The sequence below is a fragment of the Lissotriton helveticus genome, chromosome 12, assembly GCF_964261635.1.
Source record: "Lissotriton helveticus chromosome 12, aLisHel1.1, whole genome shotgun sequence".
Classification (NCBI taxonomy): domain Eukaryota; kingdom Metazoa; phylum Chordata; class Amphibia; order Caudata; family Salamandridae; genus Lissotriton; species Lissotriton helveticus.
The window spans coordinates 785,801,511-785,827,488 of NC_136073.1; the positions used below are offsets into that span (position 1 = coordinate 785,801,511).

General features: G+C 50.2%; 1 protein-coding gene across 1 annotated transcript in view; it reads left to right on the forward strand.

The window, feature by feature from the left end:
* Positions 1-25,978, forward strand: part of INTS3 (integrator complex subunit 3) — a 649,525-nt gene that overhangs the window by 261,731 nt on the left and 361,816 nt on the right. The window contains exons 4-5 of the mRNA XM_078670092.1: positions 12,914-13,027; positions 23,107-23,191. Coding sequence (XP_078526218.1) covers positions 12,914-13,027; positions 23,107-23,191 — 199 coding nt within the window. The remainder of the gene's footprint in view (positions 1-12,913; positions 13,028-23,106; positions 23,192-25,978) is intronic.

Here is a 25,978-nt window from a genome sequence, read left to right on the forward strand (position 1 = left end):
GGCTTGGATGTTTTTGACCCAGGGGATGTGGAGCGCTTTCGGATGGTTCAGTAATTCGGCCAATTCCGCTCTATATTCTGCAAGATCGTTACTGCTCCACAGCCTACGCCAGAAAGCTATAGGTCTCAGACTTATTTCATCCGCTAACGGTCGTAGGCCCAAATCCAGCCTCAGGGGGAGCAGCGGAGTACTGGGCGGAAGTGCGGCTATCCGTCTTATAAACTTGTTTTCCGTGAGTGACATAGTCCGACAGGGTGTATGCCCCCACAATTCCGCCCCATACATAATCGCACCCCTAGCCTGGGCTTTGTATATCTGAATAAGTGCCCCCAGTGGGCGGTATGTCGAACCGGTCATCAACCGGGCAATACCTCCAGTAGATTGTATAAGTTTGAGGTTTGCCCTAGTTTGATGGGATCCCCAAGACATGGTTTCGTTAAGAGTCACACCAAGATATTCGAAGGTGGATACTCTCTCGAGTCGCACAGCTCCCAGTTTCGGATTCGGCCGCAATTTTTGACTCGGATTCAGAACCATGAATTTAGTTTTTGCTACGTTGATTTCTAGCCCTCTGTCGGTGCAGAAGGCCAGAAATGAATCAAGGATCCTCTGAATCCCCATAGGGGTTTTGGATAGCAGCAGGGTGTCATCCGCAAACATAATTGCGGGCACCCTGCTGCCATTCAGTTTGGGAGCATCGGTATAGTTGGTGGCATTTAGATGGGCGATTACCCCATTGACGAAGAGGCAAAACAGGGTCGGTGCCAACACACAACCCTGTCTTACCCCGCGGCCGACGGGGAATCTGTCCGTCAGTTCCCCCGAACGGCCACACCTCACTCGGGCATAATTGTTTTGATGGAGCCTCTGCAGGATTTGTAGAATGTCCGGGGGAACGCCCATCTCCGCCAGGACGCTCCACAGTTTCCCCCTAGGCACCAAGTCGAAGGCGGCTCGTAAGTCCACAAAAATTGTGTACAAACTGCCGCCCTCGAATTTAGCTGCCCTCCAATAAATAAGATTCAATCTAAAAACCTGATCCACTGTGGATACCCCCCTCCTAAAACCCGCCTGATAGGGGCTAAGGGCACCCACCTCCTCCATCCAATCCTGGAGCCGATTCAGCAAGACCCTGCCAAACAGTTTCTGTGCCACGTCTATTAAACTGATGGGTCTGTAGTTGGCTGGGTGCAGAGGCGAGCCCCTTTTAAAGATGGGGACCACCTCTGCCCCCAGCCAAGTGCTAGGGATTTCCATACCACATATGACTCCATTAAAGAGGGCAGCAAGGTAAGGCGCCCAAACAATGGGCTCTTGTTTAAACATATCTCCAGGTAGGCCATCCAGGCCCGGCGCCTTTCCAGAAGCCAAGGCTGAGATGGCAGCATTGACTTCACCCAGCGTTATGGGCTCGCCCTCATATCTCTGCCAGCACACCTCCGTAACTGCAGTAGATTCTCCCGGTTCAGAGCTATATAAGGCCTGGAAGTGTGCCTGCCACACCCCTGGAGCGATGTTAGGCTCCAGTGCCGAATGTAGGTTCCCTGACCCCCCGCTCACTAACCTCCAAAACAAACGCTGGTTCTGGATCGCTAGGGCCTTTGTGAGTTCTTCCCACTGGTTTTCCTCCCATTCAGCCCTAGCATGGGCAACAAGCTTTTTGTAGGCTTTCCTACTATATTTTAGCCTATCCCCCCCTAGCCCCTCCTTGATTAGTCTGAGGAGTTCTGCTTTTGCCCTTCTGCAAGCTGCATTATACCATAGAGTTTTGCCTTGTTGCACCTCTCTAGGCTTTTGTAAGCTGGAGGAGAGATAAGGGGCCGCTACATTTATAAGGTCCTCATGGGCCTTATACAGTTTGGCCTGAGAATCTTTATTATTTGCCTCAGAATCCAGCCCCCCCACAATTTCCAGGATGGGAGTTATCCCATCATAGAGCAGGGGGAGTTTGTTCTTACTTGCAACCAAGTGCTCCCATCTAATTCTTCTCCTGGTGTTATCCAGGAGCAGAGCAGGTTTGTCCCCTTCCGCGTTAATCGCGGATAATTGGGGGCAAGGATGGATAAGGTCAAGCTCTAGCGGGTTGTGGTCACTCTCCGCCCTCTCCCTCACCCTGAAGTCCTGTATAGCCGGCCACTTCACTATTTGAGCCATGACATAATCCAGGCGAGATTCCCTTCCCGGTTTATTGTAAGTAGTTTTACTGGGTATATCCGAGATCAATCGCCCATTACAGGCTCGTATTCCAAACTTAAGGGTAAGGGCTGTCATTTGTAATGCTAATGGGGTCCAAGCCTTCGGTGGGGGCGCTTCCACTGGGGGCACTGCCCATCTGGCCTCTTCTTCCGCGGGGAACCCCTCAAAAAGACCGGGTAGTGGCTCAAAATGGGAATTAAAATCCCCTCCCACCACATAGAATGAATCATTCGGTAATTCAGATAAATAATTTGAGAGTTCCTCTATGGTCTGCGATTCCCTTGCAATTCCCACTGGCCTAGAATAGATGTTAATACAAACAAGTTTCACTTGGTTAGGCCAGGACAATGAGACCGCAAGAATGTCTTCAGAGTTGGTCAACAGCCGAGTTGCCACACAGCCCAGATGGGATGCAACCCAAGTCGTGAGCCCCCCCGATGGGCGACCTTTGCCTTCCCACCTAGCTGGAATAAAAAATGACATGTATCCCTGATGACCATAGTCCTCTCTGGCCCAGGTTTCCTGGAACATGCATACGTCCCCAGTCTCAATGTACTTTGCCCATTCCGGGTCACCCAATTTATTAGCCAGCCCGGCAACGTTCCAACATATTAACCTCAAATGGTCAGGTGTATTGGTTGCCTTGCCAGCAAGGTTAGAGGAAGTAGTTTCTGACTCCGTTTCATTCAGGAGACCTGGCACGTTGTCATCGGTGAGGGCAGGTGGATCCGGAGGTCTGCAAGATGCGTTGTCCACAAGCACTGGGTCATTCAGTGTGCCGGATGCATGCTCAGCACTGTGTACAAATACATCCAAAAGTCCCGTGGAGCCATTACCCAGGGTCGCTGTATCCTTTGATGATCCAGGGTTATTGCCAACAGTTGGAATTGATGGCTCATGGAATGAGCCAAAACCGTTATCCCAGGGCACTGAGTTGTATGCAGAGAGTCAATCAACCCCATCCAAGCTATTCAAGCAGTTGAAACGATTGAAGTGGAAATAGGGTGTATCCGGCAGTTGGTAATTTGGGCGTTGTACGGGATCCTTGGGTCTGCGCCTGTGTTCCACCCTTGTCCATTCGTCATGCAATTGAGCATTATGCATGCGAATTGGAGGGAAGAAAAAGGCTACAGGAAGGGTCTGAATAGTTGAATCCAGTGATCGATTTACGCCTTGACAGATATGGAGGACAGTGCCCGGATCTTTGAACGATACCAGAATACAATCCCCTATTATAGTTTTTCTGGACCTCCCTAACCAAGGGACCCTTCTAACCATAATAATCTCGTTGTTAAAACGTGATGGTAGGGGTCGGTTCCAATTTAGCCATTTGATAACCTTTTTCTTTAGGGATTGATAGTCTTCATGTTCACCTGCTCTTAGATGAGGGGCACCTGCTAGTACCACCGTTATACTATTAGTTTCTGGCGGGAGATCTGGTCTCCGTGGTCTCGAAGGTGGCTGGCCCGGGGAGTATGCAGGGACTCCACCAGCTTCTTGGTGGCCATCGTTGATCCCCATCTGGGAGCTTTGAGGGGCAGCAACTGCTGATTGTAGGGGCCTACTGGGTTCGATGTTACACGGTATCTTTGTTGGAATAGCCATTAAGGGCTGCAAAGGGGGGGCAATGGCCACACTCTGAGGGTGGACTATACTGCCACCCTGGGATGCTCCTCGGTTAGGAGGATTTCCTGCGGTGGGTTGCTTACTCACTAGGGTAGTTAGTGTAGTGAGGGATGTCTCTAGTAGAGTGAGCCTAGTCTCTACTTTGATTAGGCTGTCATTAATTGGCTGGAGAAGGGAGCGGAATAAAGATTCTATACTCCCTAGAGAAATGGGCGGGGAATTTATAGTGGAAATGTTAACCTTTGGGTCGTTGGTAATGCAAGCTGTATTCGAGGTTGGAACCTTAGGGGGTGCAACAGTGGGCACATGCTGATTATCCTTCCCAAATTGGAAGACCTTTAGATTTTTTTTCCCGAAATCTAGATGGGAAAGTTTAGGTTTCCCCCGTCCCCCCAATGACTTCCTACAGCGTTTGCTTGGAGGGGGCCTATGCACCTCTACCACAACACTTTGTTTTTGCTTGCTCTTCTTATTTGTGCTCAAAGCAGGAGTCTGCGTAACCAGATTGACAGAAGTAGGACAAACCGTGGGGGGAGTTGTGTCTATGATCATTGTGGACGCCGTACCCGGGGTACCTGGCGTATCCCGAAGTAGAAGAGGAAAGTCCTCCAGGGTGGGGGGGGTTTAAGCTATTTAAGAGCGTACCTTCCTCTTGAGAGGTGGGATACGGGATGATTTCTATTAGGGATCGGCTCTTTATAGATTCAATTGAGCGCCGTCGCTCCACCCTGCGTCTCTCTAAGGAGTTTTCTTTGGTCCCATCACCTTTGGCAGATTTAAAATAGGTGTCCAGCGTCCCTGTGTTGCTACCTCCCTCCCTTAATGGGGTTTCAGATGGTGCCGGCGAGGGCATCACCTAGGGCAGAATAAAATTGGCGAGTAAAAGTTAGAGAGGTGGCCCTGCCCGGCCTCCTTCGGCCCCTGACGGCCACAGACGGTCCCGCCCTTGTCCCGGGCTTAACCCGGGCGCTCCCGCGCGCTCCCGCGCAGCGTTGTTCACAGATCTTTATAGCTATGGGTCGGGGATGAGCTGGGCGGGGCGGTCAGGGAGAGCGTGCCAGGTGACTTGGCCGTAGGATTACCGGGACTCCTGGGAAAGCGAGTCCCGGCTCCTGCGCTCGCAGCCCTGTCTCTCGCACACACGCCCAGCTAGTGCCTGCAGCTCCTGTGGCTCCTTGGACGACAGAGGCGAAGCGGGACCCGCGGAGCGGGTTCCGCAAGCTGTGATGATGTCCTCCCGCTAAAAACGGCAGCTGGCCAAAGGTAAAGTCAGCGTCCCCACAAGGAATTGAAGGCGGGGTCTTTTTGAAGATAATGAGCCGGGCGGGGCGGTCAGGGAGAGCGTGCCAGGTGACTTGGCCGTAGGATTACCGGGACTCCTGGGAAAGCGAGTCCCGGCTCCTGCGCTCGCAGCCCTGTCTCTCGCACACACGCCCAGCTAGTGCTTGCAGCTCCTGTGGCTCCTTGGACGACAGAGGCGAAGCGGGACCCGCGGAGCGGGTTCCGCAAGCTGTGATGATGTCCTCCCGCTAAAAACGGCAGCTGGCCAAAGGTAAAGTCAGCGTCCCCTATCCATTCACCCTTTCACTCATAAATGTATGCATCTATCATCCACTCTTGCACGTATTCATCCATGCATTTATACATCCACCCATGCAATTATTCATACATGCATCTATCCATCCACTCATTCATCCATGCACCTACCCATCCACTCTTTCTCTCATTCATTCATTTATGCATCTAAACATCCACCCTTTCACTCCACTCATCCAACTATACATCCAGCCTTTCACTCATTCATCCATGCATCTATCCATTCACCCTTTCACTCATTAATTTATGCATCTATCATCCACTCTTGCACGTATTTATCCATGCATCTGTACATCCACCCTTTCACTTATTCATACATGCATCTATCCATCCACGCTTTCACTATTCATCCATGCATCTATTCATCCACCCTTTCACTCACTCTCCCACCCACCCTTTCAAGTCCATTATGGGCCTTTGTCTGCGGACCTGCAGACTGAAGAGGCCCATCAAAAACTCTACAGCTGCTGTAGTTGCTACAGCGATGTGTTCACAATGCCTCTGGTGCAGGCACAAAGTGAGATGAGAGGCCTAGTGCAAGGACAGAATTAGGGGTGGCCTTAGGCCTGCATGAAAGCCCATGGGGAAACTAATGAGCTTTAATGTAAGCCCTTGATTACGTAAGATATGAGAGGCCAAGGGGAGTGGGTCAGGGATGTCAGAGAGGGCGGCGGAGGGTGGTGGTGTGGGGTTAGGCAGAAGGTGGAGTGGTGGGGTTAGCAGGTTCAGGCACCGGTGTAACATAAGGTGTACAGGAAATGCAAAGTACCACGGAGGGGGTGCATGAGAAGGGAAATCATAGTGAGTTGAAGTTGAGCAGGGATATTGGAGCCCTATGAGGCCCAGGAGTGGAGCAGAGAATACAAGGCAGGGAGGGGTCGTACAGTTCAAGTGAGAGCAAGGGGCCAAGAGGCAGAAAAAGCAGCCTCTTACATGCCATTGCTGTGAGTGTACTGGAGCTGTAGAAGCTCAATGTGTGTCTCATGCTTGAAGAAAATAAAAGGACCAGGGGAGGGCCTGGAAGCCAAACGAACTTATCGAGCTGGCTCCAACTTTGAACTCTGCTTTATCATTTTGTTGTTCTGCTCTGGGGAAATAAAAGTGCAGGCCCCAACTTTTGCATTGACCCTTTCACTGCCAATAAACTGCTCAGAGCAACTTATTTACTGGCTGTGACCTACAGGGTTGAACAGCTGTTTATCGTATTACCATAAATCTGTCTACTTGTCCTTTGGACAAAATGCTAATTAAAACCTCTTGCCCTCCTAAGAAATCTAGATGTCTCGGGCGTCGGGAGATAGGAATTCCCCACCCCTGGCTCGTGCTAGAGAGCATAGAGTAAGTGGGTTAGAACCCACTGGTGGCAGCAATATCCCTAAGGATAAAGATAGGTCCTATGAAATAGACACCTAAGCAAGATTGTGCCCCCCTATAAAGAAGGGGATGACATCCACAAGTGGATTACTGCTTTGGAGAGGGCCTGCAAAGTGCAGCAGGTGCCCCAAAGTCAGTGGGCAGCAATCTTATGGCTCTCCTTTTCTGAAAAAGGTAGAGATAAGCTCCTCACAGTTAGTGATGGGGATGCTAACAACTACTCTGTCCCGAAGAGTGCTCTGATTGATGGGTTTGGCCTAACCACTGAACAGTATAAGTTGATGTTCAGGGATACCCAGAAGACACCGACTCAGGACTGGACTGATTTTGTAGATTGTGCTACTAAGGCTCTGGAAGGTTGGTTACTGGGCAGCAAAGTACATGACTATACAGGATTGTATAATTTGATTATGAGGGAGCAGATCCTTAGTAATTGTCAAAACCAGCTTTTACACCAGCACCTGGTGGACTCAGATCTGACCTCTCTACAAGAATTGGATAAGAGGGCAGACAAATGGGTCAGGACCAGGATTGGGCCTAAAAATCAGGGTGGTGACCAAAAGAGGGATAATACCAAGACTCAAGAGAAGGGTGGGGATAAATCAAAAGACAAATCCTCCACAGGGCCCCAAAACTCAAATGGTGGGGGTGGGTCCCAAAACACCTCCTCTGTCAAGAAACCTTATTGCCATGTCTGTAAACAGCCTGGCCACTGGAAGACTGATAGCAGTTGCCCAAGGAACAACAATAAGGAAAATTTTCCTCCAAGTAAGACTCCAACACCTCCTGTTTCTATTAGTAGTAATCCCCCAGGTGGTGGGAGTGCCCCCAAGAATTTGGCTGGGTTTACTTTTGGAACTCAGGTGAACTCTGGCCTAACCAGGTCCCCTAACATAGCTACTCTTGTCTGTGAAGATGGCATGGGGTTTGCCAACTTCACTGCTTGTCCCAACACTTTGAGCAAGTACAGACAGGAGCCCCTCATCAATGGTCAGAAAGTTGAGGCCTATAGCGACACAGGGCTAGCATCACTATGGTGACTGAGAGCCTAGTCCCCTCAAGGCAACTTTTACCTGGAGCCACATACCAGGTGACCAACATTGATGGAGTACAGAAAGATCATCCCATGGCAGTAATTAATCTCAGCTGGGGAGGTGTCACTGGCCCCAAGAGAGTGGCAGTGTCTACAAACTTGCCTGTAGATTGTCTACTGGGAAATGATCTGGAAATCTCAGCCTGGGCTGAGGTAGAACAAGAAACTCATTCTAAAATGGTAAATCTCCAGGGAAAGGTTAGTGGGGCTGTGATGGCCACAGCCCCAGCTCAGGAGATCCTCCCTGAAAAGGTTGATAGGGCTGTGCTGGTCTCAGCAGACTCCTTCTCTAGACAGATTGACAGGGCTGTGAGGGTAACAGCCCAAACCCAAACTGAGTCCCTTCCTGAAAAGGTTGGTGGGGCTGTGATGGCCACAGCCCAAACTCAAACAGATTTCAATGTTGTGAAGCCTGAAACTATGGATCACTCCACTCAAACAGAGAGCATTGGGGAGGAAGAAAAGTCTCCCTCCCACCAGCCATTAGGTGAGAGTCAGCCTCCTCAGGGAACTGACCCTACCCCTTGTGAAGGAACCAGGCACCATCCAGCAACTCGACGGCTTGCTTTGTCCTTGTTCCTGCCGGAACTCGAGCGCAGAGCCTGACAAGACCTCGACTCCCGGACTCCTCTGACCCCACTGCACGACTTCAGCACAGCTGAGCTCCGTGGAAGGCGTCGGAATTCGTGGAAGCAGGCAACTTGGAAAGTATTCAACTTGCTAACAGCGCAGCTCCTGAGGCATCCTCGAAGCTGTGCCCTAGGGACTGAGACACCCCAATACCATGCTCCACCTGCACCGAAGACCAGCCCTCCACACTCCACGAGATCTGCGTGGGGCCCTTCTGCTGGTTTTCTGCTCGACGCGTTGTCCGGTTGCTGGCCCGTTGGCTAGTAGCCCCCTGACGATGACTCCTTTGAAAATCCATTACTGGTCTGGTTGCTCCAGACTGGCCCTCGCTTCCCTGAAAAGGTGAAGTACCTCAGACCCTCCTGGTCTGCACCAGAAGCCTTTTGTGTATCCTGTGTGGGTTGCGTTTGCTTAGGCTTGTTGGCTCCAATCTTAAAGTTGACCCCTCCACCTACGAGAACCTTCGTGGGACAGCTCCTTTCCAGCACCTGGTCGTCCTCGATGCCTCCTGGTCCGCATGGCTGCAACGACAAGCTTCACATCTGAACCTGATTGCTCCTCGACGACATCTGGTTCCTTCCTGGTTCCACCCGGTCACCTGCTAGTGACCTAGACTCTGTCCCCTCCGCTTTCAGGTTCTCTTCATCCTAGACCCACCCTTGCATCCACCCGGACATCTTCCTCCTGGTCGCCTGCACATCTTCTTCCGAGGCTCCATAGGAAACGACGAGAAAACCCAACACACATTGACACCTATGCACCCGCAGCCCGTGGGTGAGGTAACGCGAGTACTTCGGTGCTCCTGTAGGGATTGACTATCCTAGTGTCCAGTTTTGATAGTTGTGTAATCCTAGTTAGACCGGAAGTGTCCTAAAACTCCATTACTTACCTTTCTAAGTTCCCATTGACTTAACATTGACTCTCGCGTGAGAGTACTGACTCTGCACGCGCCCCCTGTGGGCCTCCTACTCCTAACCTAAGGGTCAGATAGTGTAGCCCCAGCGATCCTCTAGGCCCTAGGCCCTAGGCCTTTCCCTTTCCAAAGTCGTGGTCCTTATACCACTTACTTAGTATATGGTTTTACGCGCCCCTAGGGCCTAACTGTAAATTGTGCTATTTAAAGTATTCCTAAGTGTAACTTATGTGCTTTTGCCTCTGACCTCATAAAGAGTTCAGAGGGGTGTGTTAGTGAATAAGTACATATATATTTTATATATATCCTGGGTGTTGCCCTTTCATTTGATATTCAAGGGGTTACATATGGTAAAACAGCTGGCTTTACACGCCCTCAAGAGTCTTTAGCCTAAGACTGTTCTGTCCACGCTACCTCTAGGATAGCTGGTCTATAAGGTTGACTTACAACCATCACCATAAGGGTTGTTTGGACTGGTGCAAGGTGTTCACTAGAATAGTGCACATCATATACCAGGCCAACTTCTCACAGGGGGAAGCCTGGGTTAGAGCTGTTCGCCACCGAAGAGAATGCGCAATGTCAGCAGTTTTGCACGTTGGATTTTCCAAGGCGGCGCTCGCTCTGCAACTCTTTTCGTCGCGTGTGGAGCTGCGGCCTCCTGTACGCCTTTCTGCCTATACCACTTCTACCCAGAGTGCTGAAGAAGATCAAGTGCAACCGGGCCCATGTCATTCTTGTGGTTCTGGACTGAGAACGAAGAGTCTGGTACCTCTAGCTCTTGAGCATGGCCTCCGATCAGACTGCCCCTTCCGGAGGATCTTCTGTCGCAGCAGCAGGGGACAGTCCTCCACCTGAACCTGTCCAGCCTCCACCTCCTTGCGTGGAGATTGAGCGGCGACAGTTGACAGCTTTTGACCTTTCTCCCGAAGTCTGTAACGTCCTCTTGGCAGCCAGACGTTCCTCCACTAAAATGGTAAACACCTGTAGATGGAACAAATTTGTAGCATGGTGCACAGCAAAGGCTGTGTATCCCCTTTCTGCCCCTTTTTCAGAGGTTCTCCTCTTCATTCTATCCTTGGCCCAGCATGGCTCTGCTCTGGGCACCCTTGAAGGCTATCTTTCAGCCATTTCGGCCTTTCTTCGCCTTCCTGATCAGCCTTCTCTTTTGAAGTCTCCTATTGTAAATAGTTTTCTGAGGGGCATTACTCATCTCTTTACTCCTCCCTTCGTAATGCCCCAATGGGACTTGAATCTTGTCCTTACTTATCTTATGTGTGCTACCTTCTAGCCACTACATAATTGTCCTCTTCATCTTCTTACTTTAAAGACTGCTTTTCTGCTCGCCATCACCTTTGCCGGCAGGGTGAATGAACTTCAGGCTCTGTCATCCAAGCCCCCTTTTCTTGCAGTTCATCCGGACAAAGTGGTGCTTCGCAGTAGGCCCTCTTTTCTGCCCAAAGTTTCTACATAGGTCAGACCATCACATTGCCCACCTACTTCCTGCCTCCACACCCTTCCAAAGAGGAGGAGAGACTCCACCGTTTGGACTCAAAATGTGCGCTCTCGTTCTACCTTGACCGCACTAAAGATTTACTGGTGGACGATCAACTCTTCGTAGGTAATGTGGGCACCAAGAAAGGTCGGGCTGTGCACAAACATACCATCTTTTGATGGGTTGTCCTATGCATCAAAATCTGCTATTCTTTGGAGAAAAAGAAACCTCCAGTAGGACTATGCGCCCACTCTACCAGAGTGACGGCAGCCACTACTGCTTTGGGATGTGGAGTTCCGCAGCTTGACATCTGCCAGGCAGCCACATGGGCATTCCTGCACAGGTTCACAAAACATTCCTGCCTGGACAGCCAAGTCCGAAGAGACTGCTTTTTCGGCCTGTCTGTTCTCCAGGACTTCCTGGTGTGAACTCCTCCGGCCCCTCCTTACACCTTATGTGCCACAGCGCAATTTGCGCTCGCTAGGGCAACAACTTCTGACAATCCCTTTCACAAAGTTGGCTCGCACTGGCGGACGCTCCTTCAGAGTGCTAAGAGCCAAACTCTGGAACGACCTGCCTCTTAGCATCCGCTCACTGGAAAATCTGTATGCCTTCCGGAGAGCCGTGAAAACCCACCTATTTTCACCTCTTTAGGTCCTCGCCTAGTCTCTGTCCTCTTGGATGTTATGTGGTTCACCAGCGCCGGGACGCCCCTTTGCTGAGGCAGCTGTTTGCGCTCTACCAAATTTTAACATAACATAACTTAGTTTGCAGACCCACCACCGGGGTAGGCATTGCTGGGGTATCTATTCTAAAGGTAAGGAATCTATAACTATAGTCTCTTTCAGATGAACAAGTTACCTACCTTCGGTAACAATGTATCTATAAGAGACATATGTAGTTATAGATTCCTTACCGCCCCACCCATCCTCCCCGTTGTGCAAACTGAATTCTAGGGATAGGGAATCCCTTCTAGGGCCCTAGTTATGTGCACCAGTGGTCAGTGTCTTGCATGGCTCTGCGGTTCTGGCATGGAAAGTCGTGTCAGAACTGATGTCAGCTCGCAGGAGCGGCATCTAAGTAGACACCACGGCGTCATCCCGGCGACCACAATGCCGACGGAGGTGGAGTGGACCGACACCACCTACTGACATGGAGGGGTACTGCTATGAAAAAATTCTCTAGATCAAGTCTGACGCCTGGGGGGTTATTCTAAAGGTCAGGGATCTATAACTACATATGTCTCTTACAGATGCATTGTTACTGAAGGTGAGTAACTTGTTCGTCTGTGGAGTAGTGAATTCTTGGAAGGCCGACAAGGAGTGCATTGCTGCAGATGGCTGTGCAGTGGTGAATGCTTGTAAGCCGGCCAAGAGAGCATTGCTGCAGATGTCTGCACAGTGGTGAATGTCGGGCAGGATAGCATTGTACCAGATGTCTGCACAGTAGTGAATGCTTGTAATGCTGGCCAGGAGAGCATTGCAGCAGATGTCTGCTTAGTGGTGAAGGCCTGGAAGGCAGACCAGGAGAGCATTGCAGCAGATGTCTGTGCATTAGTGAATGCTTGGAAGGCTGGCCAGGAGAGTATTGCAACAGATGTCTGAGCAGTAGTGATTGCTTGTAAGGCCCGCCAAGAGAGTATTGCAGCAGATGTCTGCGCAGTGGTGAGTGCTTGTAGTGAGGTTGGTCTATTATGTTCGGATCGTGGGGTCGATTACTTTTTTGGGTAAAAAGGGAGTACGAGAGACATGTTGGGGCCCCTTCTGTAGAGCACATTCTGCCATTCGTGTGGCCTAGCAGTGTATAAACATGATGACCTGCTTTTCTGTACACAGTGGAGACGTGCATAACCTCATTTCATCATTTGCCTATCCCTTGCCTTATCGACCAGCATGTGTGTATATTGTAGAGACTGTCGCTGCCAGGGAATGCATGGCTGTCTGCCCTTCACATGCACGAATGTGCTGTTGATATCTGCTTCTCCTCCTCCTAGTCCTACCGAGACCTCGCCCTGCTCGCCAGAGATGGGATGAATATCATTTTAAACAAGATTAATCAGCTGCTGATGGAGAAGTATTTGAAGCTCCAGGAAACATGCCGGACTCAGGTAAGGAAATGTGCAGCAGGCACCACCAACTTCCTGGCTGTGTAAGTCGTCAACATGTCCATTAGGCACCGCTGCCTTTTTCAGCCGAAAACTTAAAGATTCCAGCAATGGATGTACAGCCGACCCTGTTGCTTCCTTCAGGCGTGAGGTGTGTAACAGAGGGCATTGAAGGGCAACTGACGCCATTGCTCCCTTTTAGAACAGCATGGGTAAAAGAAGAGCAGCTGACACCACTGCTCCCTTCTAGAACGGCATGAGTAAAAGAAGAGCAGTTGACTCCTCTGCTCGCTTCTAGAACGGCATGGGTAAAAGAAGGGCAGCTGACGCCACTGCTCCCTACTAGAACAGCATGGGTAAAAGAAGAGCAGCTGACACAACTGCTCCCTTCTAGAACAGCATGGGTAAAAGAAGAGCAGCTGACGCCACTGCTCCCTTCTAGAACAGCATGGGTAAAAGAAGAGCAGCTGACACCACTGCTCCCTTCTAGAACGGCATGGGTAAAAAAAGAGCAGCTGATGCCACTGCTCCCTTTTAGAACGGCATGGGTAAAAGAAGAGCAGCTGACGCCACTGCTCCCTTCTAGAACAGCATGGGTAAAAGAAGAGCAGCTGACACCACTGCTCCCTTCTAGAACAGCATGGGTAAAAGAAGTGCAGCTGACGCCACTGCTCCCTTCTAGAACAGCATGGGTAAGAAGAAGGGCAGCTGACGCCACTGCTCCCTTCTAGAAGAGCATGGGTAAAAGAAGAGCAGCTGACGCCACTGCTCCCTTCTAGAACGGCATGGGTAAAAGAAGAGCAGCTGACACCACTGCTCCCTTCTAGAACAGCATGGGTAAAAGAAGAGCAGCTGACACCACTGCTCCCTTCTAGAACAGCATGGGTAAAAGAAGTGCAGCTGACGCCACTGCTCCCTTCTAGAACTGCATGGGTAAGAAGGGCAGCTGACGCCACTGCTCCCTTCTAGAACAGCATGGGTAAAAGAAGAGCAGCTGACACCACTGCTCCCTTCTAGAACGGCATGGGTAAAAAAAGAGCAGCTGATGCCACTGCTCCCTTTTAGAACGGCATGGGTAAAAGAAGAGCAGCTGACGCCACTGCTCCCTTCTAGAACAGCATGGGTAAAAGAAGAGCAGCTGACACCACTGCTCCCTTCTAGAACAGCATGGGTAAAAGAAGTGCAGCTGACGCCACTGCTCCCTTCTAGAACAGCATGGGTAAAAGAAGTGCAGCTGACGCCACTGCTCCCTTCTAGAACAGCATGGGTAAGAAGAAGGGCAGCTGACGCCACTGCTCCCTTCTAGAAGAGCATGGGTAAAAGAAGAGCAGCTGACACCACTGCTCCCTTCTAGAACGGCATGGGTAAAAAAAGAGCAGCTGACGCCACTGCTCCCTTCTAGAACGGCATGGGTAAAAGAAGAGCAGCTGACACCACTGCTCCCTTCTAGAACAGCATGGGTAAAAGAAGAGCAGCTGACACCACTGCTCCCTTCTAGAACAGCATGGGTAAAAGAAGTGCAGCTGACGCCACTGCTCCCTTCTAGAACAGCATGGGTAAGAAGAAGGGCAGCTGACGCCACTGCTCCCTTCTAGAAGAGCATGGGTAAAAGAAGAGCAGCTGACGCCACTGCTCCCTTCTAGAACGGCATGGGTAAAAGAAGAGCAGCTGACACCACTGCTCCCTTCTAGAACAGCATGGGTAAAAGAAGTGCAGCTGACGCCACTGCTCCCTTCTAGAACGGCATGGGTAAAAGAAGAGCAGCTGACACCACTACTCCTTTCCAGAACAGCTTTAAAAGAGCAGCTGACACCACTGCTCCCTTCTAGAACAGCATGGGTAAAAGGGCAGCTGACGCCACTGCTCTCTTCTAGAACAGCATGGGTAAAAGAAGAGCAGCTGACACCACTGCTCCCTTCTAGAACAGCATGGGTAAAAGAAGGGCAGCTGACGCCACTGCTCCCTTCTAGAACAGCATGGGTAAAAGAAGAGCAGCTGACACCACTGCTCCCTTCTAGAACAGCATGGGTAAAAGAAGGGCAGCTGACGCCACTGCTCCCTTCTAGAACAGCATGGGTAAAAGAAGAGCAGCTGACACCACTGCTCCCTTCTAGAACAGCATGGGTAAAAGAAGTGCAGCTGACGCCACTGCTCCCTTCTAGAACAGCATGGGTAAGAAGAAGGGCAGCTGACGCCACTGCTCCCTTCTAGAACAGCATGGGTAAAAGAAGAGCAGCTGACACCACTGCTCCCTTCTAGAACAGCATGGGTAAAAGAAGGGCAGATGGCGCCACTGCTCTCTTCTAGAACGGCATGGGTAAAAGAAGAGCAGCTGACGCCACTGCTCCCTTCTAGAACGGCATGGGTAAAAGAAGAGCAGCTGGCGCCACTGCTCCCTTTTAGAACAGCAAGGGTAAAAGAAGAGCAGCTGACGCCACTGCTCCCTTCTAGAACAGCATGGGTAAAAGAAGGGCAGATGGCGCCACTGCTCTCTTCTAGAACGGCATGGGTAAAAGAAGAGCAGCTGACGCCACTGCTCCCTTCTAGAACGACATGGGTAAAAGAAGAGCAGCTGACACCACTACTCCTTTCCAGAACAGCTTTAAAAGAGCAGCTGACACCACTGCTCCCTTCTAGAACAGCATGGGTAAAAGAAGGGCAGCTGACACCACTGCTCCCTTCTAGAACAGCTTGGGTAAAAAAAGAGCAGCTGACACCACTGCTCCCTTCTAGAAAAGCATGGGGAAAAGAAGAGCAGCTGGCACTACTGCTCCCTTCTAGAACAGCATGGGTAAAAGAAGAGCAGCTGACACCACTGCTCCCTTTTAGAACAGCATGGGTAAAAGAAGAGCAGCTGACACCACTGCTCCCTTCTAGAACGGCATGGGTAAAAGAAGAGCAGTTGACGCCACTGCTCGCTTCTAGAACGGCATGGGTAAAAGAAGGGCAGCTGACGCCACTGCTCCCTACTAGAACAGCATGGGTAAAAGAAGAGCAGCTGACACAACTGCTCCCTTCTAGAACAGCATGGGTAAAAGAAGAGCAGCTGACGCCACTGCTCCCTTCTAGAACAGCATGGGTAAGAAGAAGGGCAGCTGACGCCACTGCTCCCTTCTAGAACAGCATGGGTAAAAGAAGAGCAGCTGACACCACTGCTCCCTTCTAGAACAGCATGGGTAAAAGAAGGGCAGATGGCGCCACTGCTCTCTTCTAGAACGGCATGGGTAAAAGAAGAGCAGCTGACGCCTCTGCTCCCTTCCAGAACGGCATGGGTAAAAGAAGAGCAGCTGGCGCCACTGCTCCCTTCTAGAACAGCAAGGGTAAAAGAAGAGCAGCTGACGCCACTGCTCCCTTCTAGAACGGCATGGGTAAAAGAAGAGCAGCTGACACCACTACTCCTTTCCAGAACAGCTTTAAAAGAGCAGCTGACACCACTGCTCCCTTCTAGAACAGCTTGGGTAAAAAAAGAGCAGCTGACACCACTGCTGCCTTCTAGAACGGCATGGGTAAAAAAAGAGCAGCTGATGCCACTGCTCCCTTTTAGAACGGCATGGGTAAAAGAAGAGCAGCTGACACCACTGCTCCCTTCTAGAACAGCATGGGTAAAAGAAGAGCAGCTGACACCACTGCTCCCTTCTAGAACAGCATGGGTAAAAGAAGTGCAGCTGACGCCACTGCTCCCTTCTAGAACAGCATGGGTAAGAAGAAGGGCAGCTGACGCCACTGCTCCCTTCTAGAAGAGCATGGGTAAAAGAAGAGCAGCTGACGCCACTGCTCCCTTCTAGAACGGCATGGGTAAAAGAAGAGCAGCTGACACCACTGCTCCCTTCTAGAACAGCATGGGTAAAAGAAGAGCAGCTGACACCACTGCTCCCTTCTAGAACAGCATGGGTAAAAGAAGTGCAGCTGACGCCACTGCTCCCTTCTAGAACTGCATGGGTAAGAAGGGCAGCTGACGCCACTGCTCCCTTCTAGAACAGCATGGGTAAAAGAAGAGCAGCTGACACCACTGCTCCCTTCTAGAACGGCATGGGTAAAAAAAGAGCAGCTGATGCCACTGCTCCCTTTTAGAACGGCATGGGTAAAAGAAGAGCAGCTGACGCCACTGCTCCCTTCTAGAACAGCATGGGTAAAAGAAGAGCAGCTGACACCACTGCTCCCTTCTAGAACAGCATGGGTAAAAGAAGTGCAGCTGACGCCACTGCTCCCTTCTAGAACAGCATGGGTAAGAAGAAGGGCAGCTGACGCCACTGCTCCCTTCTAGAAGAGCATGGGTAAAAGAAGAGCAGCTGACACCACTGCTCCCTTCTAGAACGGCATGGGTAAAAAAAGAGCAGCTGACGCCACTGCTCCCTTCTAGAACGGCATGGGTAAAAGAAGAGCAGCTGACACCACTGCTCCCTTCTAGAACAGCATGGGTAAAAGAAGAGCAGCTGACACCACTGCTCCCTTCTAGAACAGCATGGGTAAAAGAAGTGCAGCTGACGCCACTGCTCCCTTCTAGAACAGCATGGGTAAGAAGAAGGGCAGCTGACGCCACTGCTCCCTTCTAGAAGAGCATGGGTAAAAGAAGAGCAGCTGACGCCACTGCTCCCTTCTAGAACGGCATGGGTAAAAGAAGAGCAGCTGACACCACTGCTCCCTTCTAGAACAGCATGGGTAAAAGAAGTGCAGCTGACGCCACTGCTCCCTTCTAGAACGGCATGGGTAAAAGAAGAGCAGCTGACACCACTACTCCTTTCCAGAACAGCTTTAAAAGAGCAGCTGACACCACTGCTCCCTTCTAGAACAGCATGGGTAAAAGGGCAGCTGACGCCACTGCTCTCTTCTAGAACAGCATGGGTAAAAGAAGAGCAGCTGACACCACTGCTCCCTTCTAGAACAGCATGGGTAAAAGAAGGGCAGCTGACGCCACTGCTCCCTTCTAGAACAGCATGGGTAAAAGAAGAGCAGCTGACACCACTGCTCCCTTCTAGAACAGCATGGGTAAAAGAAGGGCAGCTGACGCCACTGCTCCCTTCTAGAACAGCATGGGTAAAAGAAGAGCAGCTGACACCACTGCTCCCTTCTAGAACAGCATGGGTAAAAGAAGTGCAGCTGACGCCACTGCTCCCTTCTAGAACAGCATGGGTAAGAAGAAGGGCAGCTGACGCCACTGCTCCCTTCTAGAACAGCATGGGTAAAAGAAGAGCAGCTGACACCACTGCTCCCTTCTAGAACAGCATGGGTAAAAGAAGGGCAGATGGCGCCACTGCTCTCTTCTAGAACGGCATGGGTAAAAGAAGAGCAGCTGACGCCACTGCTCCCTTCTAGAACGGCATGGGTAAAAGAAGAGCAGCTGGCGCCACTGCTCCCTTTTAGAACAGCAAGGGTAAAAGAAGAGCAGCTGACGCCACTGCTCCCTTCTAGAACAGCATGGGTAAAAGAAGGGCAGATGGCGCCACTGCTCTCTTCTAGAACGGCATGGGTAAAAGAAGAGCAGCTGACGCCACTGCTCCCTTCTAGAACGACATGGGTAAAAGAAGAGCAGCTGACACCACTACTCCTTTCCAGAACAGCTTTAAAAGAGCAGCTGACACCACTGCTCCCTTCTAGAACAGCATGGGTAAAAGAAGGGCAGCTGACACCACTGCTCCCTTCTAGAACAGCTTGGGTAAAAAAAGAGCAGCTGACACCACTGCTCCCTTCTAGAAAAGCATGGGGAAAAGAAGAGCAGCTGGCACTACTGCTCCCTTCTAGAACAGCATGGGTAAAAGAAGAGCAGCTGACACCACTGCTCCCTTTTAGAACAGCATGGGTAAAAGAAGAGCAGCTGACACCACTGCTCCCTTCTAGAACGGCATGGGTAAAAGAAGAGCAGTTGACGCCACTGCTCGCTTCTAGAACGGCATGGGTAAAAGAAGGGCAGCTGACGCCACTGCTCCCTACTAGAACAGCATGGGTAAAAGAAGAGCAGCTGACACAACTGCTCCCTTCTAGAACAGCATGGGTAAAAGAAGAGCAGCTGACGCCACTGCTCCCTTCTAGAACAGCATGGGTAAGAAGAAGGGCAGCTGACGCCACTGCTCCCTTCTAGAACAGCATGGGTAAAAGAAGAGCAGCTGACACCACTGCTCCCTTCTAGAACAGCATGGGTAAAAGAAGGGCAGATGGCGCCACTGCTCTCTTCTAGAACGGCATGGGTAAAAGAAGAGCAGCTGACGCCTCTGCTCCCTTCCAGAACGGCATGGGTAAAAGAAGAGCAGCTGGCGCCACTGCTCCCTTCTAGAACAGCAAGGGTAAAAGAAGAGCAGCTGACGCCACTGCTCCCTTCTAGAACGGCATGGGTAAAAGAAGAGCAGCTGACACCACTACTCCTTTCCAGAACAGCTTTAAAAGAGCAGCTGACACCACTGCTCCCTTCTAGAACAGCTTGGGTAAAAAAAGAGCAGCTGACACCACTGCTGCCTTCTAGAAAAGCATGGGGAAAAGAAGAGCAGCTGACGCCACTGCTCCCTTCTAGAACGGCATGGGTAAAAGAAGAGCAGCTGACACCACTGCTCCCTTCTAGAACAGCATGGGTAAAAGAAGAGCAGCTGACACCACTACTCCTTTCCAGAACAGCTTTAAAAGAGCAGCTGACACCACTGCTCCCTTCTAGAACAGCATGGGTAAAAGAAGAGCAGCTGACACCACTGCTCCCTTTTAGAACAGCATGGGTAAAAGAAGAGCAGCTGACACCACTGCTCCCTTCTAGAACGGCATGGGTAAAAGAAGAGCAGCTGACACCACTGCTCCCTTCTAGAACAGCATGGGTAAAGCAAGGGCAGCTGACACCACTGCTCCCTTTTAGAACAGCATGGGTAAAAGAAGAGCAGCTGACACCACTGCTCCCTTCTAGAACGGCATGGGTAAAAGAAGAGCAGCTGACACCACTGCTCCCTTCTAGAACAGCATGGGTAAAGCAAGGGCAGCTGACACCACTGCTCCCTTCTAGAACAGCATGTGTAAAACAAGGGCAGCTGACACCACTGCTTCTTTCTAGAACAGCATGGGTAAAAGAAGAGCAGCTGACGCCACTGGTCCTTTCTAGAACGGCATGGGTAAAAGAAGGGCAGCTGACGCCACTGCTCCTTTCTAGAACGGCATGGGTAAAAGAAGGGCAGCTGACGCCACTGCTCCCTTCTAGAACAGCATGAGTAAAAGAAGGGCAGCTGACGTCAATAATCCCTTCTAGAACAGCATGGGTAAAAGAAGAGCAGCTGACGCCACTGCTCTCTTCTAGAACAGCATGGGTAAAAGAAGAGCAGCTGACGCCACTGCTCCTTTCTAGAACGGCATGGGTAAAAGAAGGGCAGCTGACGCCACTGCTCCCTTCTAGAACAGCTTGTGTAAAACAAGAGCAGCTACCACCACTGCTCCCTTCTAGAACAGCATGGGTAAAAGAAGAGCAGCTGGCACCACTGCTCCCTTCTAGAACAGCATGGGTAAAAGAAGAGCAGCTGGCACCACTGCTCCTTCTAGAACAGCATGGGTAAAAGAAGAGCTGCTGGCACCACTGCTCCTTCTAGAACAGCATGGGTAAAAGAAGAGCAGCTGACACCACTGCTCTCTTCTAGAACAGCATGGGTAAAAGAAGGGCAGATGGCGCCACTTCTCCCTTCTAGAACAGCATGGCTAAAAGAAGAGCAGCTGACACCACTGCTCCCTTCTAGAACAGCTTGTGTAAAACAAGAGCAGCTAACACCACTGCTCCCTTCTAGAACAGCATGGGTAAAAGAAGAGCAGCTGACACCACTGCTCCCTTCTAGAACAGCATGGGTAAAAGAAGAGCAGCTGACACCACTGCTCCCTTCTAGAACAGCATGGGTAAAACAAGGGCAGCTGACACCTCTGCTCCCTTCTAGAACAGCGTGGGTAAAAGAAGATCAGCTGACACCTCTGCTCCCTTCTAGAACAGCGTGGGTAAAAGAAGAGCAGTTGGCACCACTGCTCCTTTTCCAGAACAGCATGGGTAAAAGAAGGGCAGCTGAAACAACTGCTCCCTTCTAGAACAGCGTGGGTAAAAGAAGAGCAGTTGACACCACTGCTCCATTTCCAGAACAGCATGGGTAAAAGAAGGGCAGCTGACGCCACTGCTCCCTTCTAGAACAGCATGGGTAAAACAAGGGCAGCTGACACCACTGCTCCCTTCTAGAACAGCATGGGTAAAAGACGAGCAGCTGACACCACTGCTCCTTTTCCAGAACAGCATGGGTAAAAGAAGGCCAGCTGACCCCACTGCTCCCTTCTAGAACAGCGTGGGTAAAAGAAGGGCAGCTGACACAACTGCTCCCTTCTAGAACAGCGTGGGTAAAAGAAGAGCAGTTGACACCACTGCTCCTTTTCCAGAACAGCATGGGTAAAAGAAGGGCAGCTGACACCACTGCTCCCTTCTAGAACAGCATGGGTAAAAGAAGAGCAGCTGACACCACTGCTCCTTTTCCAGAACAGCATGGGTAAAAGAAGGCCAGCTGACACCACTGCTCCCTTCTAGAACAGCGTGGGTAAAAGAAGAGCAGTTGACACCACTGCTCCTTTTCCAGAACAGCATGGGTAAAAGAAGGGCAGCTGACGCCACTGCTCCCTTCTAGAACAGCATGGGTAAAAGAAGAGCAGCTGACACCACTGCTCCTTTTCCAGAACAGCATGGGTAAAAGAAGGGCAGCTGACGCCACTGCTCCCTTCTAGAACAGCATGGGTAAAAGAAGGGCAGCTGACACTACCGCTCCCTTCTAGAACAGCATGGGTAAAAGAAGAGCAGCTGACACCACTGCTCCTTTTCCAGAACAGCATGGGTAAAAGAAGGGCAGCTGACGCCACTGCTCCCTTCTAGAACAGCGTGGGTAAAACAAGGGCAGCTGACATCACTGCTCATTTCCAGAACAACATGGTAATAATAGTAATAATAATAATTTTAAAAAAAGAAGTGCAGCTGGCACCCTTGGTTTCCTCCACCATCGTATGTGATACACTGGTACAGAAAGGGTATAAGGTACCACTGCTTTCTTCTACTGTGATGATCTGGTAACTGAAGGTTCTCCGGCACCAATACTTTTTTCTGCCATGCGGTGTGGTGTGAGGGTAATGGAGATAAACAGGCTCCTCTGCCTCCTTCTGAGGTGTAATGGAAGGGCAACTAGCCCTGTTCAGACAGGAGGTGCCTGGCTCCAGCACTGGGCCGTCACCTGGTGCTGATAGTTACATTGGCTACAGGATAGTTACCTCATTATTTGTGGAGCCTCTGGACCACTTCCTCTGGAGCCATGAGATGCTTGGAACAGGACATTGAAACACATCCTGCTACCATGCCTACCGCCATGCGGTGCTATTCAGCAATGATGGAAGTGCATCTGGCACCACTGCCTCTTCCATCCAAGAGATACAGCAGTGACAGCACCAGCAATGAGTCAACAAAGCTTTAACATGGCGATTTGGGTTCTCCAGCTCTAGCGTTCTTGTGACATCTCAAAAGGTTCAAGATCTGGAAGGGTATACCCTCATGGTGCTTTGCTTTATCCACAGACTCTTTTTGTAGACCTTGTTAGGCAAAGACCTTCCCAGAAGACATTGCTGCTCACTTCCTAATCGAACAGCTGGATGGTCACCACTTTGGGGTGTGATTTTGGAGTCGGAGCGGATCATATCTAGGAGACAATTTTGGGGAGTCCAGGAACTGGGCCTGAAAGACCTATAGGGAATTCCTTCCAAACACCGAGGATTTCTTCCTAAGATTCTGCAGTGGATCACAAATATTGCTTAATTATCACTTGTGCACAGCATGCATGTAGGTTTAACTGCAGCCATCTAAAAACATTTCCTGATTTGTCTGTTAAGGATTTCCTACAGCCCGCATACTTCTTGTTTTCATTTTAGATCAGGACCATGTACATTGTTTGATATCTTTTCACAAACCTCCTACTAGTAAATGTTGTTTGTTATTTTTTTTAATGATCATCTACTCCGATTCTTGGTCCTTTGATTTTGTGCAGGAAATACTAGAATTTGTCTTTGACTCTATTTTGGGCCTGTAACTTGACCACTGTTTTTTCCCCCCATTGCAGTTGGTTTGGCTGGTGCGAGAGTTGGTCAAGGGTGGCGTCCTCGGGGCAGATGGCGTGTGTATGACTTTTATGAAGCAGATTGCAGGTGAGCTAGAGCATTATAACCCCTATTAATGGTATGTGACCTACTTTGAATATAAATAGTGCCAAGGACCATGGGTATATGCTTGTGAAGTTGCTGGTCCACTTTGATGTCCTATGGTTAGAGGTAGCGTAGATTTCTTGTTTTTCTTTATCGCTACAAGTATGAACCAACAGGCTTAGCATTTCCCAAGGACGAGATCGTTCCTACAGAGAAGCCCTTCGAGTTTATAGGTCGTTCCTGTTGAATACTTCTGTCTGTTTACAGGTTATGATCTAAAGTATGCACATTAGGGAATGGATGCCTGATTATTGTGGCAAAATTCTAATATTGACAAGTAAAATGTGTAAGATGTCTAATTTTTTTTTAAACGTGTGTTTGATGTGGCAATTGATATCTCGAGTGAAATCCCTGCTTAGCTAATTAATTTTAGAGTTTATGAGCCTTGGAAAAACATTAGCTCTTCTTGTCCCTCGGTTGCTTTTGCTGATAAAACTGGAGTGCTTATAAACTACATGAATTGTTCCTGCTGAGTATTCTATTCTATTCTGTTCTGACATATAATGAAAACAATTAGGCTCAGTATACTTGTTAAAACATGTATTCTCCCCTCTACTCGAGGAAATTCTGTTTCACTCGTCCTTAAGCCCGGACACTGTTAGTCTAAGAAGAAAATTGATGGTAATACGTGTCAGCAGTTTCCACTTCCTTCCACTTATGGTAGACCCAACCTATTGCCAGTCTTGTACCTTATGGTGCGCAGAGTGAGAAGGCATGTTTACAATTAGTTACTCCAGTTATTTACTAGCCCAGTTATTTACTAGCCCTCCTGTTTCAATTTTCCTTGTTATAGGTTCATTTATTTGGAAAACTGACTACTATTATTGTCACTCAGTATTCACTTGAGAGAGCTCAGAGGATAACACAGAAGTGAGTGGCGGGTTCACAGGATAAAAAGTACAACATGGTCAGCGACTAGCTGCCGCCTCCCCCCCAATCCGGCACCCAACACCCAGGAACGTGGACACGAGACGTGTTTTACTTTTTGGAAGGCGGGCGCTAGTCGCCCGGCCGTATTTATTAAAGTATGAAATTAAAAAAGGTTTTAATTGCATAATCAACAATGAATACAAAAATCAGCAGGACATTCAGTTATACAATTGTTATCAACAAGTTTGAGAGCCTGACCTTAACAAAACTCTAATACAAGTTGTTCCTAGCTTAAACTAAACATCCTACCTTGATTTTTGTACATTTCTGGCCATATGGCAGGGTCACTACCGGTGTCAGGTCCTACAAGCTGCGCCTTCCCCCTAGAAGTGCGCATGCGCAGTGTTACCCCGGGAATTGCCCGGTCTACGCCCCAAACTCCATTTACCCACTAAAGGAGGGCCCTTACTCTGCGCCGGTGGCGTCATGAGTCCACGCGCGCGGGGTGGCTACCAGCCTAAGGAAAGCGTGAACTACTCCTACCCGCGCTCCTTTGCATATTACCTTGCCCCTGGAGTACTGGGAGTGGCCCGCAGGCCCCTCCCCCCGGGCGGGAACCTCCATAGGATGATGCCCGCCCCCTCAGACCTCAAATATGTGCTCACCGATAATGACCTTACCGCATGTCCCATACCTAATAAATACGACGACCTATGGAAAAATTCTAAAGGACAACTACACTGGCTAATAAATAACAGTATCCACGCATAGCTAAAAGGGGAAAAAAGGCCTAACGACACATGGCATAACATTACAGTTTGGTTCACTCATGTTACTCAAAATTCCAATATCAACGTATAGCTACAAAGGGAAAAAAGGCCTAAAGACACATATCTTCAAATACAGTTCACTTCACACATCACTTTTCTACAAAGGGGAAAAAGTCCTAACACCAGATCACAATATACTACAACAGTCTACTCTCTCCCGTGGTCCATACCTTTGAAACTTACCATTAAACCGGACATAATGCTGCTTAAACTTTGTACCAAGGGATGGTGGGTGGGAAACAAAGAAGCCCCGAACGCGGGGCACAGCGTTCAGCGAGGGAGCGTCCAGGGACAAGGGGGTCTCCTGGGCGCTCCCCACCTCTTATTCCCGAGGGGCCGGGTGGCCCCTCCTATCGCCCGCCCCCCCCCGACCCGGAACCAGTCCATTGAATCCGGGTCAGGAGGGGCGCCGGCCAATCGGCGGTGGGCCGCGCCCCAGGGCACGCCCCCACCGTCGAAGGACCCGAGGGGGAGAGGAGGTGAGGCGGTCGCCGCGCCGCCATGCGTGCGGGGGGGCCGAGGGCCCCCCCTTTTCACATGGTCAGCGACTAGCTGCCGCCTCCCCCCCAATCCGGCACCCAACACCCAGGAACGTGGACACGAGACGTGTTTTACTTTTTGGAAGGCGGGCGCTAGTCGCCCGGCCGTATTTATTAAAGTATGAAATTAAAAAAGGTTTTAATTGCATAATCAACAATGAATACAAAAATCAGCAGGACATTCAGTTATACAATTGTTATCAACAAGTTTGAGAGCCTGACCTTAACAAAACTCTAATACAAGTTGTTCCTAGCTTAAACTAAACATCCTACCTTGATTTTTGTACATTTCTGGCCATATGGCAGGGTCACTACCGGTGTCAGGTCCTACAAGCTGCGCCTTCCCCCTAGAAGTGCGCATGCGCAGTGTTACCCCGGGAATTGCCCGGTCTACGCCCCAAACTCCATTTACCCACTAAAGGAGGGCCCTTACTCTGCGCCGGTGGCGTCATGAGTCCACGCGCGCGGGGTGGCTACCAGCCTAAGGAAAG